The 17,778-nt window shown below is 40.5% G+C and overlaps 5 protein-coding genes across 5 annotated transcripts; 4 read left to right on the forward strand and 1 right to left on the reverse strand.

Annotated features, from left to right (window-relative positions):
- Positions 1-91: 91 nt before the first annotated feature.
- Positions 92-3,915, forward strand: J3458_020182 (uncharacterized protein; the record flags this gene model as incomplete). Its single annotated transcript, XM_007808450.2, has 3 exons — positions 92-193; positions 244-3,085; positions 3,146-3,915. The coding sequence occupies 3 exons, from the start codon at positions 92-94 to the stop codon at positions 3,178-3,180; spliced, it is 2,979 nt and encodes a 992-aa protein (XP_007806641.2). The 3' UTR covers positions 3,181-3,915.
- Positions 2,882-4,697, reverse strand: J3458_020183 (uncharacterized protein; the record flags this gene model as incomplete). Its single annotated transcript, XM_066121893.1, has 4 exons — positions 2,882-3,889; positions 4,152-4,174; positions 4,245-4,514; positions 4,589-4,697. 4 exons carry the CDS (start codon positions 4,695-4,697, stop codon positions 3,557-3,559), a joined length of 735 nt encoding a protein of 244 aa, XP_065973068.1. The 3' UTR covers positions 2,882-3,556.
- A 1,670-nt stretch (positions 4,698-6,367) lies between these two features.
- On the forward strand, positions 6,368-6,598 carry FLC3_8 (putative flavin carrier protein 3; the record flags this gene model as incomplete). The annotated part of the gene is made up of 1 exon (XM_066121894.1): positions 6,368-6,598. One exon carries the CDS (start codon positions 6,368-6,370, stop codon positions 6,596-6,598), a length of 231 nt encoding a protein of 76 aa, XP_065973069.1.
- A 1,332-nt stretch (positions 6,599-7,930) lies between these two features.
- J3458_020185 (uncharacterized protein) lies at positions 7,931-8,167 on the forward strand (the record flags this gene model as incomplete). Its single annotated transcript, XM_007808448.1, has 1 exon — positions 7,931-8,167. The coding sequence occupies one exon, from the start codon at positions 7,931-7,933 to the stop codon at positions 8,165-8,167; it is 237 nt and encodes a 78-aa protein (XP_007806639.1).
- A 3,403-nt stretch (positions 8,168-11,570) lies between these two features.
- Positions 11,571-12,474, forward strand: J3458_020186 (uncharacterized protein). The gene has a single exon (XM_066121895.1). The coding sequence runs from the start codon at positions 11,701-11,703 to the stop codon at positions 12,058-12,060; it is 360 nt and encodes a 119-aa protein (XP_065973070.1). The 5' UTR covers positions 11,571-11,700; the 3' UTR covers positions 12,061-12,474.
- The last annotated feature ends 5,304 nt before the right edge of the window (positions 12,475-17,778 follow it).

A 17,778-nucleotide genomic window follows, 5' to 3' on the forward strand; every position in this document is an offset into this window, starting at 1 on the left:
ACATTTATACCCAATAGCCCAAGTCGTCTCGAACACAAGCGTGAATGACACAAAGGCCTATTGACATAAGACGTCCACCAACGCAGACGGAATGGATGCTCACCCCTCGGCTGCGAATGCTACTGGAGCTTGGAGTTGCGACGGCAGCATTGATAAAGAAGGCCTCGTTCGTCGTGAAACACTTACCTCTCAGGTATATTGTATTCTAATCACGAATTGTGACTTGGAGCTAATCATTTACAGAGCCCTCAACCATCTGGTCAACCGCCGACTGACTCTCATATCCAGTATACACAAGACAAGTCATTGAGGGCAGATCCAACCAAGTACGGACAGGCCTACTCCGAGCGAAATCCCCCCACGAATATTCAAGCATTCCGCGAGCGGCAACAAACAAAACAAGAAGCGTCTAGCCGATACTTTGATTCGGACAAGGCGGAAGCCGAAATATCACAAGACCACCCTGAGGATAAAGCACCGGAAGCGGACCATGGCCCAAGGGCTGGTGAGACGGACGATGTTCCAATTGGGGCAGAGAAATCGAATGTCCTGTTTCACCCGACTCCAGATGTGAACTTTGATCGCGTTTTCGACTCCGTCGAGCAAGGTCTGAAGCAAGTGTCTTATCTTGTATTTGCGGCCATCGTGGTACTCGATTGGCTTTTTATCGGCGGGGGTTTCAAAGGCTTTGTGAAGTCAGTCTTTCCGGCAGCTGGTGTGGCAATAGCTGTTTACTTAATTTTGCAAATGGTCAGCCAGAATGCGGCCGCGCGAAAGATTGAGCGAGCACAACATAAGACAGAGAAACTCAGATACGTACCCGAGTCTGTGGAATGGATGAACAGTCTAGTGCAGACCCTATGGGAAACCTTGCAGCAAGAATTCTTTGACAACGTTGCGTCGCAGATCAACGACACCATCAAGTCATATATTCCCGAGAGTGTTCCAGGTTCAGTCAAGATTACTAGTCTTGGCCATGGCAGCCACGCAGTCAGGGTTCTGTCGGTGAGATCTCTTCCTGACTCTGAATTTGGAAACTTGGTACCTTCGCACGGGCTTGAGAAATCTGCATCGCCCGACAGTGTCAAAGAACGGGAGAGGGCAATTGAGATGGAGGAGGGAGGGGTGTTTTACAACCTGGAAATCTCCATTGCATACCATCAACCCCCCTTTCAAACCCGAAAGGATCACATGCACGCCGACATACTGGCAATGCTGGGTCCTGTGCCTCTGCCAATATTTGTCCAAGTCAAGGAACTTTTTACCACAGTTCGAGTTCGGATCCAGATGCATCCCGACTTGCCATTCTTGAAGAAGGTGACGTTTTCCCTAACCGAGAGCCCAAAGATGAGTGCGAGTATATCGATTGGCGCATATTGGACCATGGATCTTTTGAGTCTGCCTGTTGTCGACTCTATTCTTGCGTCACAGATCAATGCCGCCTCGGCTAATTTTGTTCAGCCAAAATCCATGAGCTTGGATATGACTTCGATTATCGGTGGCTCGGACCAGAAAGAAGAGACTGACGCGATTGGGGTCCTGGTGGTCAAGATTCACCGAGCTCGCAACTTGGCTCGCCAGGACACGAGAGGGCCAGGAGCAGATCCATACTTGACTATTGCCTTTAGCAAATACGAGAAGCCCATGTATGCATCGCGGATCATAAAAGGGGATAGGAATCCGGTATGGGAGGAATCAGCCATCATCATGATCCGTGCAGAACATGTCAAGCGCAAAGAGAATGTGCTACTGCGACTGTGGGACTCGGACACCATGGGATCGGATGACGTCTCTGGCGTCTGTGAGTTCCCTTTGCAGGAGCTGATTTTGGATGAAAACAAGATGCACTGGAGAGAGGATCGCCTTCAGGGAGAGACGGCAGGCACTGATGCCGAGGGGGTTCTCGAGTGGGAGATTGGCTACTTCCCACGAGCACAGTTCAAAAAGCAACTCAGAACAGACGCTATCGACCCACGGGACCGCCACGGCGAGAAGAAGCAAGTTGCCGCCGAGGAGCAGGCTCAAAATGCCCAAAATACCGTTCCCGACCCGGGTCTGCCGTCGGGAATACTGGGCATCACAATCCATCAGTGCATCAACGTCGAGGTCGATAACCCGAACAAGAGATCCATGGGCCACGTCAAGATCCGGGGGCAAGACTCTGATGGAGATGACGATGCCGAAGAAGAAACCGTCAATATTGAGTATATCCCATCGCTCTATGTCGCGGCGGACGTCAACGATAAACTGGTATACAGAACTCGGGTCAAATCCATCACCAACACTCCAGTTTTCAACTCAAATACAGAGACATACATTCGGGATTGGCGCATGGCTACCTTGACTTTTTCTGTTTGGGACACGAGAAGGGCATCAAACGACTGTCTCGTGGGTGTTGTGGGACTGACACTGTCAGAAATATTCCACAAATCCTCGTCTGTAGTCAAATTTTACGACCTGAAAGGCGGCGCAGGAACAGGCCGCATCAGAGTCGGCATGATTTTCCGTTCCATTGGGATAAAGCTCCCGCAGTCACTCCTTGGCTATGAAATTGGCACATTTGTCGTCACGTCACCAATCATCTGTCTCGGTGACGGTGTCAATACCAGGAAGCTTACCTTGCGTACTAGCGGATCACGGAGGGTATTCAAAGGGGGGCAGAAGACAGAAAGCGGCTACACGTGGACGCTGGCGAATGGACAGGCCTCACTTCCCGTTCACTACAGATACATGTCACCGCTCGTGTTGGAGTTTTCTGGTATCTCGGAGGCGATACCTGGTCCTCTGAGCAAAACAATGAGCAAGAACAAGCATTTTGCTATTGTGTGGCTTTCTACACTGACTGATAACGAATCCCAGCAGTTTACGCTCCCCGTCTACAAGACAAATAATCCAGATCGTCTTATTCAGAATGTTGTGTCCGAGTCTGACGACAGTATGGAACTGATAAAGGTTGGAGAAGTAAGGCTCTCAGGACGTTTCAAGGCTGGATTAGACGAGAGTCACGAAGAGTTCCTTGGCAAGGGGAAATGTAGCTATGATCATTGGAGTTCCTATCGTAGCTGGGTGGCTGCAAAGAAGAGCGGTACGTGAGTCTCAATCTTTGTTCTAAATCACGCAAAGTAGGAACTAATGTGTGAAGTAGGACAGAGGGAGTTGCAAGTTAATCGGAGGTGTTGAGTGGACTAGCCGGCGCACACCGCAAGTAACTTCGCGTGATCCATGAGAGTGCCGCTTGACTTGGGCTGTCATTCAATGGGAATCGTCTCTTCTAGTCCAATGCTTGGATAACTGACCAAGTCAGCTACAGCATGCTATATTCTAGGTTGGTGGGAGCGTTTGGTAGCCGTGATACTTCTTTACCCTCATCTTCTCTAGCAGGATTTGTAGGATAAGAGTTGCCAAGAGACAAACAACAATGCAACTGCCTCGCATCTAGAAACCATATGTAAATTCAGCACGCGAGTCCAAGTTTAAATTGGTTGTACAATGATTGCAGGCACCTTATAATGCGGGAAAGGCTGTTCAGAAGCATAAGAGCTTACACCGGCATCTGCTAGTCCGCCATAGAAACCCACACGAATCCAGCAATAAACAGCCTAAAACACTTGACTGTCAGAATCCATGCGCCCGCCCGGTCATCCGTGGTGATCTCCGCAAGCTTCTCCTCGCCATTGCTGGCATGGCCGCTCCCATCATTCCGCTTGGAGATGCCACCAGTCGCACTGGTCACCGACGGGTTGGTACCATCAATCAAGAGGCTAGGAACCGCTGCCAACGCATTCGTGGCCTCTCCAGCGCCGCTCGTGTTGTCCACCGCCGGATCGATTGCCCGAGGACCAGTCAAAGCCACATACTCTTCCGCTGCTTCCGCCAGTACACTGGGCAACTGCTGCCTCGGAGGATGTTTTCAAGACGGAGCCTTTGTAGGAAAGGACATCGGGAGTGCACTGTCCTTGCTTCATTTCACAACTCTGCTCGTATGCTATGCCCTTTGGAAAAGAGTACTCCAGCGAGGCCGTGAGCAACTTGTCGATTCGGGATTTCCATTTCTCGTCGCCATTGGTCTGTTATCCTCCTTGAAAACAGAACAACAAAGCTAGGAATCCCCTAGGTTGCGTATCGCGGGGGAGAGGGGTGCAAATACTTACATAATTGTACATAAACGCCGCGCCTGCAGAAGGATGGCGGCATTGTAAGAATACGTGGTTGGCGTAGGCTTTGAACTGTTGGAAACTCCATACCCGCCATCAAAACCAGCCAGGATTCATGGTCAATGTACTTGACTTCCCAAATCCAGTCCCAAGTCTCTTCGGTGTATTTGGCATACGTATCGTTATTCGTATAACGTGCCAGACGTATACCCGTATTGAAAAAGCAGCCGTTTGCGTAGTATCGGCTTTTGTTTTCCGCAGGAGGCCCAGGCAGAATGCCGGGGACCTGGCCGTATTCATCGTCGTGATAATGACTCCTCAGGTCAGCAGCAATGGAGCGAGCCGTCTCCTCGATATTGTCTATTGGTTGTTTATGCCTCAGCTGCGGTCATTCTTAAGAAGGGCGCGGCGATGGGAAAGAAAAGCTGTCATACCTATTGTGTCAATGTTGTACGCGGCACTTACAAGCAAATCTAACTGCATAATGATGCAAAGCGTCGCGGCTGCCCAGCGGCCGAAGCCACAACTAGTTCTCAAGATCATTGTAAATCATATAAGTCCGGACAAACAACGCAAGACAGAATGGGGCTGCCTCGCTCTACCCTTTGTCTACCTCCAACCGCATGAGTCGACCGTGTTGCGTATGAAGAGTCCGATCAAGATTGCGAGGATTCACACCTCGACGGCGGTAGTCTGGGAGGACGACTCAAGCACAGCCCGCTACCATAAGATCATTGAGCGTGGAATTGGTCTCTATAGCGGGTGGGCAGGCATCGCCGCGGTAAGCTCCGTACCTCCTATTCGAGGGCTTCATTGTGGCGGAGTAGCGTCCAAGTCACTCCTCCAAGGAGCATCAACAGGGGCTATGTCATTACTAGATTAACATCTGGACCTTGTCACGCATTAACAAATCTTGAAGCTGCCCACTCAAGACGATCGAATGCTCCGAGTACCGAGCCGCCTTGGCCCACCGCGAAGGATGTGAATCGCGCGACTGCACGCTTCCATTCCTTGGCATGCATACTTTTCGGCTCCATGTTCAATCTGCTATGCCCATCACGCTTTGAACTTGGACGGTTCGGCCCTGCTGCGCCCCGTATGCGTTTGCCCGTCTGAAGGCTTCTCTCTGGGTGAACACAACTGTCAACTAAATGGTACACCATCTGGTTTTCTAGAAGCCTTGTTGATAGCAGCCAGAAATTCCAGCGAGAGTCTAGCTCCATTCTCATAGTCCTAAACTTGTTGGCAAGCTGCATCGTGGTCCATATTGCGCATATTACAAGCTGAAACGCTATACCCATCAATGACTAAGTGGGCGAGCCACTTGCACCAGACTTGTAGACGCTGATGCATCGCATAGCCACACCCTCAAATTTGCCTTGTCTAAATATGGACTCGAGGCCTACGGTTTAGACGGCCGCCGATTCGTAACTTGAATGCGGAGGTTTTGCGGAGGCTTTGCTTTGTTTCCCGCCGGGTTCTCGTGGTCAACGCGGACAATTTGTGACTGTTTCATCTCACTCTTCCGAACGTTATACTTGAACATTTCCCGCTTGGTTCCAAGTCTGCAAAACAAAGTCATTCATTTTCATTGCTTTCTCTTGCTGTCATCTTTTTCAGCCCTATTTGCCACGAAGTCTCATGGCAGAACCCAATCACCACCGCTCGTTTCGGCTGCTGTATATACTTTGCGTTACCGGACAGACGGTCGATAAATGACCAAGATGCACCTCCCGCGTGCCCAGTACCTTCATGGGTCTAGCTTTCTCACCGGTCTTCTGTATACAAAAGTTGGAATCTGCAGCTCGCGCCAGTTGCCAAGAAAACTCTCGTTTCTCAGCCATTTTGTTCAACGTCGTCTTCACTCCCAACAACAACACGGCGAGTTTCCAAATATCCGCCACTTCCACTGTTGAGAACTACGTGACTTTTGACGTTCGAGGTTACGCAAACTGCACGGCACTGCTGTTGATTGAAGCTGCGGCGGTGATTAGCGCATCTGTCATGCGGCCGTGGATGGACAAGCCGACTAATTCTTTCAATCTTGCTATTGGCGTAGTCAACTTTCTCAACGCAATATTCATTTTTATATTTACTAATGTCATTGGCGCGCCAGGAGTCGTTGTCGGCGTGCTTGGGGTTGTCTTGTTTGCTCTCAACTCCGTCTTTGCCTGCGTCTTGTTGATCATGGTGATTGTGTCAACGCCTTGATAATGCTGCGCAAGAACCCGGACGCCCGCTATCGGATCATGGCTGACGACCGCGCCTCATTCACGAAGTCGGACATTCAGCTTGCAAACGTCAAAGGGTTGGACGCATTAGAACCTACGGCTCAGGATGATAAATCTCGATCATCTTTACAGCTCGGGCAGAAGCGGTCGCAGTCGCCTATCGCTCCATTTGCGCCACTTTTACCAGCAAGCGGCGGTCGATTGTTGAACTAGTCTCGTTCTGCGTTATTAACCCATTAAAGTTGGAAAATACGCTGGCCGGAAAACGAGGACGCATACATTACCGCCCAGACGGAGAATACCCATGAGCTGTGGAAGCAGACTGGCAGTCACATCGATGCCATTGTTTAGAACGTCGGATCGGCTGCTTTTCTACGCGATGTCTCGGAACGTCTTCGGTAGCATGGTAGGCACACTGGCTTTGTCGCCGTCGAGCTGGTGGAGTCAGCTTTACTGTCCGGAGGTCCTTTAGGGGCACGATATTGATGGTAATCGAATTGGGGACGTAGTATCTTTACGACACAAAAGTATTGTCAACGGAATCACGCCAGTTTCAAGCAATGAAACTCAGAAGATGGCCTTTAGGCTGGCACACAAAAAGCGCCGCAGCCTATGTACTAGGCAGAACGTCGTGGTAGAGCTAGAGTTGACAGAGCACATAGATTCAGATGCCAATTTTTTTTTGGGTTGTGTGACTCGTAGGTAAAGTACGTGGCAGCATTTTCACGACACAGGGACACTCATGGCTTGCACGGGTAGTTTGAGATACATAGTCCAGTCAAGGCAACAGGCCCTTAGTTTGTCAGGCTAAATACTAATGACAACGAAGGAGAAAGAATGCATTGTATCATTACTTCTATTCATATGGAGTCACTGCATGCTACATGATAGTGTCATCGTATCTCTAGCGGGTTTCAAGCTATTCGGAGTCAGCAAGTTTTAATATCAACCGAGAACAAATCCGAGTTATTATGCTACAGCACTTGAATATGTGGGAAACACTACTGAATGTGTGTAAAGTTAATATAGCTTCATAGGCGTAGCTTTTATGATGTACCATAATACTTCCGCCGACAAAAATACCTCTCACCGGCAGATTGAGACTTTTGAGTTGCTTCTCGCGATACGTTAGCAAGAAAAGCAGGTCCGATATCACAAAGGCTCAAAGCGAGAGAGGCTACCTGATGGAGAAACAAGGTTCTAGATTCGCCGATCCGACTCATTGGACGAATTAAAATTCACTTCCATGCTCAGAGATTTCCGCAGTGCACTTGTGCTACCTCTAGGCTCGTGCTGTATAGGTATAGAAGGTCATGGAAGGCTCCGTTTGCTACCAACGCCGTTTGTCAAATTGACTCACGTGAGAAAGAATTGCAGTAATTACGGATCCAATTACATTATTATTTCGCAAGTCTGCGCTTTATCTTCCATATCAGAGCACCATCCGTTTGCAATCCAGTTTTTGTAGACAATTCAAGACCTGCCTAGACTCACTCGACAGACGCCGAGAAGACGAACGAGACGATACCGTTTGACAGTGACACCATGGTCAAAGTTGATGATCATATCGGCGCCTTCTTTTCAGGCTATCCTGACTTCGACTACGAGCCAACAAACGAAGTGTGGTCTGAGTATCGTCGCCTAGTCAAGCAGTATGGGTGGGAGCCCAAGAGCCGAGAAGAAAACGAAGCAAATGGTGCTTTTCGAATTGCATTGGTGAAGCAATTTGGAAGGATATATGGGACCGACGATAACAGGCTCGAGGTCCTTCAGCAGCTTTGAGAAAAATTAGATGTCGATCAAATTCCGACTAGCATAACTGGTTGCAAGAAAGTAAGAGGAGTGCCAATTTATATTAAAGCGAACAGGGCTGACAGACAACAATGGGATCCAGCCCATTAAGCGCATCCATGTCGACTCTGAACGAACTGGAGAGCCGGTTCACAAAGTTGAAAGTGTTGGGACAAAATACATTTGGAAAACGGGCAAGGTCTTTCCCAAAAAGGAAGCAAAGAGCAGTAATTTACTGCGGTTTCTGCTACGCCGTCTTTGCCATTAGCCTAGTTGCGACTGATGATGAGCCATGTGGAGGAGCCGATTTTTGTTGTTCAGGGTAGCTTCTAAGACATGGTGATTTCAACAATGAGGAAGACTGTCCGCGGAATATAAGGGGGTGTAATTACATCGCAGTTGGAGAATGTTCTTTTGGGGACAAATACCGACAATTGCATATTTGGGCACTGTAATTAATAAGAAACGATACAAAACCGGGCCTGACATATTGTCACGACGGGCGTTGGGTTGACATGTACACTACGGGGCAAAAAGCTCGAGTCACAGCGGTCCTTGGCCGAACATCCCGAAAATAATATGGTTATAATAGTGTGAACGGTCTTTTTTTACGAGGAAGCTCAATCATTGTATTACTATGAACAACGCCATTTCCCCGTCCGATATTTCTTCCCCGCAGCCTCTACAAACGCCCATAATCGTCTCTTGGCGACCAAAGACTCGATCGGGATGAGCAGCTATGAGGACGAACACAGCGATAACAATAAGTCTGCATTATTATAAATTATAAAGACTTACTTGAATAGACTAGAAATACTTCTTACACTTCCTCTTGACCCATGAATGTGCCCTCGTTGATTATTCCGCTCGAGTCGCGGTGCCCCTGGCTTATCTTGAGGTACCTCCAGGAACATCACCCCAGAATCTAGAGAAAGGCCGGGGAGATAAAGGGCAAGAAAGATCTCATAGTTACGGCTATTAGCCACCTTGAGGGGCCGCTGCCATTGAAGTACCAGATGAGAGCGTCGACAAAGCAAAGGCAGAGGGGAAATATCACCCTATAAGCGCGGGCCAAGGCCTGCAGGGAAATGTTGACACCCGGCAGACTTTACTTGCGCCGCGACAGATATTGCGGAGACCACCTCCAAAGGCCTGAAGGCTGATGCAGACGACACCCAGTAGAAAGCTCTGATGCGCCACTGCTCCGGGGTGCAACAAAGAAAACGGGCCGGAGTGATTAGGTACAGAAATTTGCTGGAAAAGTAGGATTGAGCCGTCATAGGTAGAGTATGTTGAATTAGGTTTCTTGATGGGTACGCGTATTATCCTTACAGAATGTTGGCATTGGTGATTTTGAATATTATAACAGAACATTGAACCCAGTAGTAAAGGTCATGGTCAAGTCTGGTGTGAAGATGAACATCTGGCGCCTGAACAACATAATTCAGGGGAACTGTGGGGATGGTGATCTTTCTGGCAGCTGTCAACTGGTGGCACCGTTGACGGTCAACCAGTTGACCCATGTGACTGCAGCTGGTAGCCGAACAGACCCCGGTGCTTGGTCTGTGCTAGCATCAAGGTCAATTCAAGTTCCTCGCCATCACATCCGCCACCATTAATTGTCATGCTTCTGCCGCCTCAACAACATTTTAGACTCCGGCAATGCTGATTCGCACCGCTTTCAACGTCTACTCTGCCAGCTATCGCAAACATGGCTTCCTCGACTACCGATCCCGCTGACGTCTTCGGTCTTCTTGCCTGGCGACCGCAATACCTAGATCAGACAATGATACGCGCCAAGGTCCCGTTGAAGCCTCCACGCGTCAAGCATATCGACCGCCCAAGTTCCCTTGGTACTCTTAATAGATTGCCACCCGAGATTCAGCACTCAATTCTCAGCATGTTGGACTTGCAGACGATTTCACACATGGCCCGGGTTTCTGCTCACGGACTGGCCGTTATCCAGTCATTGTCGGCCTACCAAGAACTCCTTGAACACGCACCGTATATAGTCGACGTAGACTAGGCTCCGGAATGTTCTACGGTCCCACCGCTGCGAGTGTTGTGCAGAATATGGCGCGTACTTGTTCCTTCCGACTTGTGTGAGGTGCTGCTGGGAGTGGCTTGAGGGTGAAGCCATCACTCCGAGCCATCTCCCCAAAGTAGGCTAAAAAGTATTTCGGCCTCAAGGAGCAGCACGTCCAGCAACTTCAGGTCCTGCATACTATCCCTGACCTGTATCTTTTCTCGCGCGCGCAGGACATGGAATCATCACACCCCTTGTGAGCGCCGTTGCAGCCAAAGAGCAAGCGATTCGGGTCTATGGATCAACCGAGAAGCTTGCAAACAACTTGCTGAGGAGACTCAGGGCGCCGGAATCGATTGCTATCGGTGAGTTTCCCCAGAGAACATGTACAAACCATTTGCGGAAGGATTCTCTTGCACGTCCATGCCAGGGCAATATTCCACCTGACGACTTCATTGGGATGGCATCAGTACCATTTCCTTCGCTCCCAGCACCAGGCATTGTCGAAAACGGTCTATGGTGCAAAGGCTGTCACCATGCATTTGAACTACTTAAAAACGGGCAGCTGGACGCGGTCAGTCTTTCGAGTATCGTACCTACGGGCTGGGAGCCTTTCCGTGTGCTAAACGGAATGGCCAGAAGTGCCTGGTCCAAGACTGGCTTTTTGGAACATGTTCGGCATTGCTTCGGGGCACAGAATCTTATTCAAGATTCAGCTCGTGACTAATCGTGGTGATATTTGTGCGCTTATTTTAGGTATCATCCCAATGTACAGTCTGTGGCAGACTGTATTCACCCACCGAGTAAACACAAATATACTGTAGTATATTTCGATACAAAGCGCGATAATCGAGTACCTGGTCTACTCAAACTAGACACTTTTTTCTCCCACTCTATACGCTATCAATAATCGATAGGTTGCTAAAGCTAGTCCCATTCACAAGGTTCCCGAGCCCTCCAGCTCCCAATGGCTCATATAGCCATCTGCCTACCATTTATCAAGGCATTCCGGGCTTGCCATTACTGACGCACTAAGTACCGAATCCTCTCTACACGTTTCTAGTGATCCGACGAGTGTACTCAGTCGTGGCTTTCCCCTCCCTCGGCAAGTGCTTGGGGCAGTAGTTGCGGGAAATTTGCTCGTCGGGTCTAGTTGTGTGGCATTGTAGGTTGGACTGGGCATCGCGCCGATCATATTGTTTGGACTCCCCCTTTTACTGGCAATCGCATTGATACTTGTGATACACTGGGTGCACATGTCGGATGGATCCACCCTCTTGACCGTATGGAGACATTCAATGTTGACGCTTTCGCCTCGCCCATACCTACGCACGTGCTGAAGAGCAACTGGAAGTCGCTTATACACCGCGTGTTCGTTGAAATTTCGGCACATAGACATCTCGTCGGTCTTGGTTCTTTTCGCTCTGCATCGATTAAGCCCGAGGGGCCCCAAAGTCCAAGCACAAAGGAGTAAGCCGGCTACAGCACCACCTTTACCATGAAGACGATTCCAAAAGATGAAATTGAAGTCCTGAACCAGGAGATTGACGACGAAACCGGACAGTACCGCATCCGTGCCAGGAACAGAGTACACTACCTCACCATTCCAACAAGCGTCTTTGACGACAACTCCATATGTCGGCCGTACCTCCTCATCCCACAACTCCCCGAGTTCCCAGACTACCAGTGGACCACCATGCAAATCAGTCGAGACGACGCAGGATTGAAAACTACCTTGTCGTCGGAACCACTGCCAGAGATCCAAGCCATATGGTATCCAAAGCGCATAGATATTCTGTCCTTGGTCAGACGATTAAAAGACGCGCGGCGGTCATCTCCGTGGTTGGGCACCTCATGATTGAGTGCCAATGATTGTGAAACTCATCCCATGCCTCAAGCCCTTGTAAGTTCTCCTGTTCAGCCCTGTGCGGTGTTTTTGTAAAGACGGGCCGAAGGCATCGGAGAGCTGCCTTATCAGCGTGCCAAAGACACAAAGGCGGAACTGAGGACGGGAAGCAGGTGGCAACAGAATGACGGGTCGTGGCGTCTCCTCGACGGTGCGCTTGACTAGGGACTGTGCGAGATCTAGCGATTTGATACGCGCAAAAAAGCGGAGTCGCCTTGTTTCCACGAGTTGGAGAACCGGTAATATGCCGGTTTCTCGGTGCAGGGCCGTGATTGGCGTGGACCTCCAGGCGGGGAGAGTGGAACTTCTGGGCCGTAGTTGACAAGTAGTATGTTCGATTTCCACCACCAATTTAGTGGTTAGTATAAGGGTTAAGGTTAAGAGTTAGAGTTAGTGTGACGTGATGTGATGATTTCTTGTTGAGCTAAGCTAATCGAGCCCTGTGGGCAACTAGATATATAGACCGTGTCACGTGACAACAAAGACGACGGCAAACGAATCTCCCGCGGAGATGGCAGGTGCGACGCCGCCCCTTCCTCGTAATTCTCGCTTGTCTGCGGGGCTCCTTCCTGGCGCGTCGCTGAGATGTGCAATCGCTCGACTTATCCTGCCACTTGATGCACTTCAAAAGGATTCCGATGTGCTTGGGACGGCTGGTTACGCGTGGATGTTAAGCTGTCTAAGCCGTTACGTTCACTTGTTATAAAACGTTTAAAATAAACGTTTACTCTTAATTTAAGTGAGAGGGAAATTAAAATCTAGAACGCCTAAGTAATTACTATATAATTACGTAATTTAATTGGTAATTAAGTTATAATTATCTAAAATTAAAGATATAAATACGTGGTTTATAATAAGAAATCGTGCTAAACGTATAATTTTAAGAATAAATTATAATAGTAAAGGTATTAAAGACATAAATAATAGATAGGTAATAAATAAAAAAGATGCTCTTAGTTCTAATAAATTAATCTTAGTCTTAGTACACAAATTTTCTTAGTAACGTATAATTACTACTAGTTGTAACGTAATGTAATAATTTCTTGTTAAGCTAAGCTAATCGAGCCCTGTGGGCAACTAGATATATAGACCGTGTCACGTGACAGTTAGCCTATCCCTTTAAGTGTGCGCAGGTGCCTATTATGTATATACTCTACTTTTCTCTAGTACTTGCTAAGTACATCGTTTATAATAGGGTAGCTACTTATATGCTTGTAACTTCTAGTATATAAGGCACTTTATTTACCATATATATTCTTAGGTGACTTAAGTATCTTTTGATCTTATATCTTTAATTAGTTAATATCCTTAATCGTTACTAAAATAGCATCTACGTGTAACGGTAGCTTAAGTTCTAAGGTATAATAGGTCTATTTCTTAGAAAGTAAGTTAAGTTAAATACTATAAAGTAACTCTTAAGTAGTATTATAATAAGGCTATTAAGAGTATAACTCTTAATAGTAAAACTATTACTTAAATTAATTAATAAAGAATCAAATTATTTAATTATAATAGAATATTTTCTTCTTAAGTACCCGTTTATTTCTCTATTATAATCAGAGCATTAGAAGTAGTGTAGTTTTGTAGTTTTTAGTGAATTTTAGTGTAGTGTAGTGTAGTGTAGTTTTACTATACTACATTATATTTTAAAAATTAGTGTAATATATAGTATTAATTAATTTATAAGCTATTATTAGCTAATATAATTAGTAAGCTAAAATAGAGCTAGATTTACTTATTAATATTAATATTAGTAAGTAGGGATTAGCTAGCTTAAATAAGCTAAAAATAGGGATTAAAAAACTAATAAAAATAAAATAAAAATAAAATAAAAGGGAATTATAAGGGAATTATATTAAGTAAGCAAGTATTATTTTATATTATTATTATAAGTAAAATATATTAAATATAATAAATTTAAAAATTTCTATTATTTATATATAAATATCTTATAAAATAATAGTACTTAAATATAAAATATTAAATATTAAAGTTATAAGAAATATATTAAAGTTATAAATAATATATTTAAATACTTTAAAGTTTTTCATATAAAATAATATTTTATACTTTCTTTTTATATATATTATTTCTTATATTATAATAGATTTTATATTTCTTACTTAACTTTTTTATTTTTAAATTTTATTATAAAAAAGTTTTACTAAAAAAAGCTTATATAAGCATATTATATATTAAAATAAAGCTAAAGATCACGTGATTTTTAATCTTTAAAAATTAACCTTAAAATGTGAATATTAAGCGAGATATTAAGCTTTTAATCTCTTATTTTAAAAAAGTAGATCTTAATTTTTAGCTAAGATTTAACCTATTATAACTCGCTTAATTTATAAGCTATACGTATAAAAATTAGAGTATTATAAAGAGCTAAATTAGTTTTATTTAAGTATAATAATTATAACCTTATAAGTCTTATAATTAACGTTATATTTATAATTAAAATTTCCCTCTATGATTACACATTACACTATAAATGTAGTTGTAGTGTAGTTAAACTATACTAAAACTATAAAAACTACACTATACTAAAAACTACACTAAAAAACTACATGTAGTGTAGTTTTTTTATTAATGCTCTAATTATAATTCTAAACTAATTAGCTTAAATATTAATTTCTTTAAACTTTAATTAATTAGCTTAAGGTTTAATTAATTTAATTCTTCTTAATCAATACATTTAAATATTAATCTCTTTAATTACCTTTTAAATTACGTAATTAATTACGTACTCTTACCTTCTTCTTATACTTATAAATTATACTTATCTTAGCTAGTATAGTCCTATCTCGTATCTTATATAGTATTATTTATAATATTATACCTCTTCTTTATTAGTTTTATTCTTAAAGCTATTAAAATAAATTAACTAAGTGTTATATATTTTTTCTTCTTTTATTATTATATACTATTATATTAATTAACTATATCTTAAAATAGTAGTTTAAAGCTTTATTTACTTCTTCTCTTTACTAGAATAATCTTCTTTTTATAATAATTAATAATTTATCTTTATCTCTTATAAAGGCTTACGCTTATTACACTTATATAGGATTTCCTTAATATAAAGCCTTTATTTTTAATTTAAGTTATTATATAAAGTGTATAGTAGATAAGTAAGAGAATTATAATATTATAAGAGTAACCTTTTAATAGCTTTATAGTGTTATAAATTAATATTATAAGCTTAAAAGAGAGCTTAAAGAAGCTAAAAAGCGTGTCTTAGCTAAGAATTAAAAGGTTTTACGTTTATAAAAATAAAAGAAATTATAGTTTAAGAAAATAATATATATAATTACGCGTAATATTAATAATATTAAAGAGTTAAAGCATATAAAATGTAAGAAAGTAAAATAGCTTTAAAAGATTATAAGAGTTCTTTTTACTTCTTTTAAGAATTTAAATTCTACTTTAATTTATTTCTTAAATATTAAGTTTAATATTAAGTTATTAGGTAATACTTAAAAGATTAATTAAAATGTATTTCTTAAAAATAAAACTATTTAAGTAATATTAAGTAGTTCGTAAGATTTTTAGCTAGTTTTTAAGTGTTTTTAAAGTTTAAATATCTCTTTTATTTAATAAAATAATAGTAATTCTTTATATTCTCTTATACTTTAAGTATTTATTTAACTTTATATTTATTAAAATCTTTTATTATAATATTTATAGTAATTATAAATTTATTTAATACTTTCTTTAATAATAATATATAAAATATAAGATAGATTTTTATTTTATTTAATAACAATAATTTATAATTAATATTTAAGATTTTTCGTTTAATAAGAAATAATTTAATCTTCTTTTAATTAAGTTTATTATTAGGTTACTTAATTTTAATGTTTTTATAAATAAAATATACTTTATATCTTTTCTTTAAGATTAATACTAATAATCTCTTTTTATTCGCGTAGTATTTTATTTAATTCTATAAAAATATTTATTTCTATTATAAGTATTTTTATATTTCTATTATAATTATTATATACGTTATAGCTATTAATACGTTTATATTTTATATTATATATATTTTAATAATAGAGTTAAATTCATAATTTACCTTAAATAATAATATCTTTATACTATTAATCTTAAAGCTATTATAAGCCTATTATACTAGTAATAGCTATTTTACTTAATTATTTTATTAGTAGTTAATATAGCTTTATAAATATTATTTAAGTATTTAATTTAAGATTTTTATTTATTTATTTAATTATAAGTGAAATACTATTAATAAGCTTTATTTAATCTTTATAGTTTCTATAAGGTATTTTTAAAAGTTTAAGATAAATAATTTATTATAATTTAATATAAGCTTTATTAATAATTTATATTATATAATAACTATTTTAAAGAATATATATATTAAGTTCTTAGTATTACTTAATTTCTTATATAAAATATAATAAGCGTATTTTATAAGTTTATTTATAATAATTAAAATACTATTATAAGTTACTTTTATTATAGGTTCTTTTAACTTTAATAGTTTAATAATAAAGTCTATTATAATAGTTTATTATACTCTTTTAAGTAATAATATTAGTTATAATTTTTTATATAACACGTATTACACTAATTTTACTTTATTACACGTATTATATTTCTTAATAACTTTTTATATTATTTTTTTACTTTCTAAGAAGTTATATAATTTTTATAATCTATTAATTATCTTTCTTATACTCTAATATTCGTGTAATAGATACTTATATATTTCTTTAATAAGCTATTCTTAGAGTATACTAGAAATATACTATTATTTATTATATAAGAAGGTTTTACCTTTCTTAAATAAATGCGTTTTTATTTTTTAATTATTTAAATAGCTATTATTATTAATATATAATACGATTTAATATATTTATATTTTATTTAACTTAACTTATTATATTATATTAATTTCTTAGGTACTTAATATAAGATTTTTATTCTTAATAGTACGTAATAAAAGTGTATTACTTACTTACTTATTTAATTTTAAGTTCTCTCTTTAATTAAGTGCTTTTAATATAAGTTTTAATATAATTAAATCTTTTATCTTTTAAAGTACTATAGCTTTTAGTTTATTTTATTAAAAGCTAACTTCTTTCTTTATTAGGTTTATAAGAGGTTATAAAATATCTTTATATTCGCTTAAAAACTTATAATAAAAGTTTATAAATATTATAAATTCTTTAACTTCTTTTAAATTCTTTAATATAAGCTATTTCTTAATAGTTTTAATCTTATTTAAGCTTATTTATATTTCTTTATATATAAGTATATACCTTAAAAAGTATATAATATTCTAATAGAACTAGTATTTTAAGGCTTTAATTAAGAGTTTATTATTCTATAAAGTTTATAGTACTTTATATACGTGTTATTTATATTTCTTAAGGGTATTTAAGTAAATAAGAATATTATTAAGGTATATAATTATAAATACTTTTAATTATTTTTATAAGATTATATTAATTATTCTTTAAAAGGTTACTAGTACGTTAATAAGCTTAAAAGGTATTATTAAATATTTATAGTATTCTTTACTAGTTTAAAATACTATTATTTACTTATAGCTTTCCTTTATTTATATAAGGTTATAAGCTTCTTTTAGGTTAAGTATAATAAACTATTTAGCTTTTTTAACTTTATCTTTAATTT

This window comes from Metarhizium acridum, assembly GCF_019434415.1.
Source record: "Metarhizium acridum strain ARSEF 324 chromosome Unknown scaffold_572, whole genome shotgun sequence".
In the NCBI taxonomy this organism is placed as follows: domain Eukaryota; kingdom Fungi; phylum Ascomycota; class Sordariomycetes; order Hypocreales; family Clavicipitaceae; genus Metarhizium; species Metarhizium acridum.

Coding starts and splice junctions, on each gene's coding strand:
- J3458_020186 (XM_066121895.1), top strand. CDS start 11,701: ATGAAGACGATTCCAAAAGATGAAATTGAAGTCCTGAACCAGGAGATT.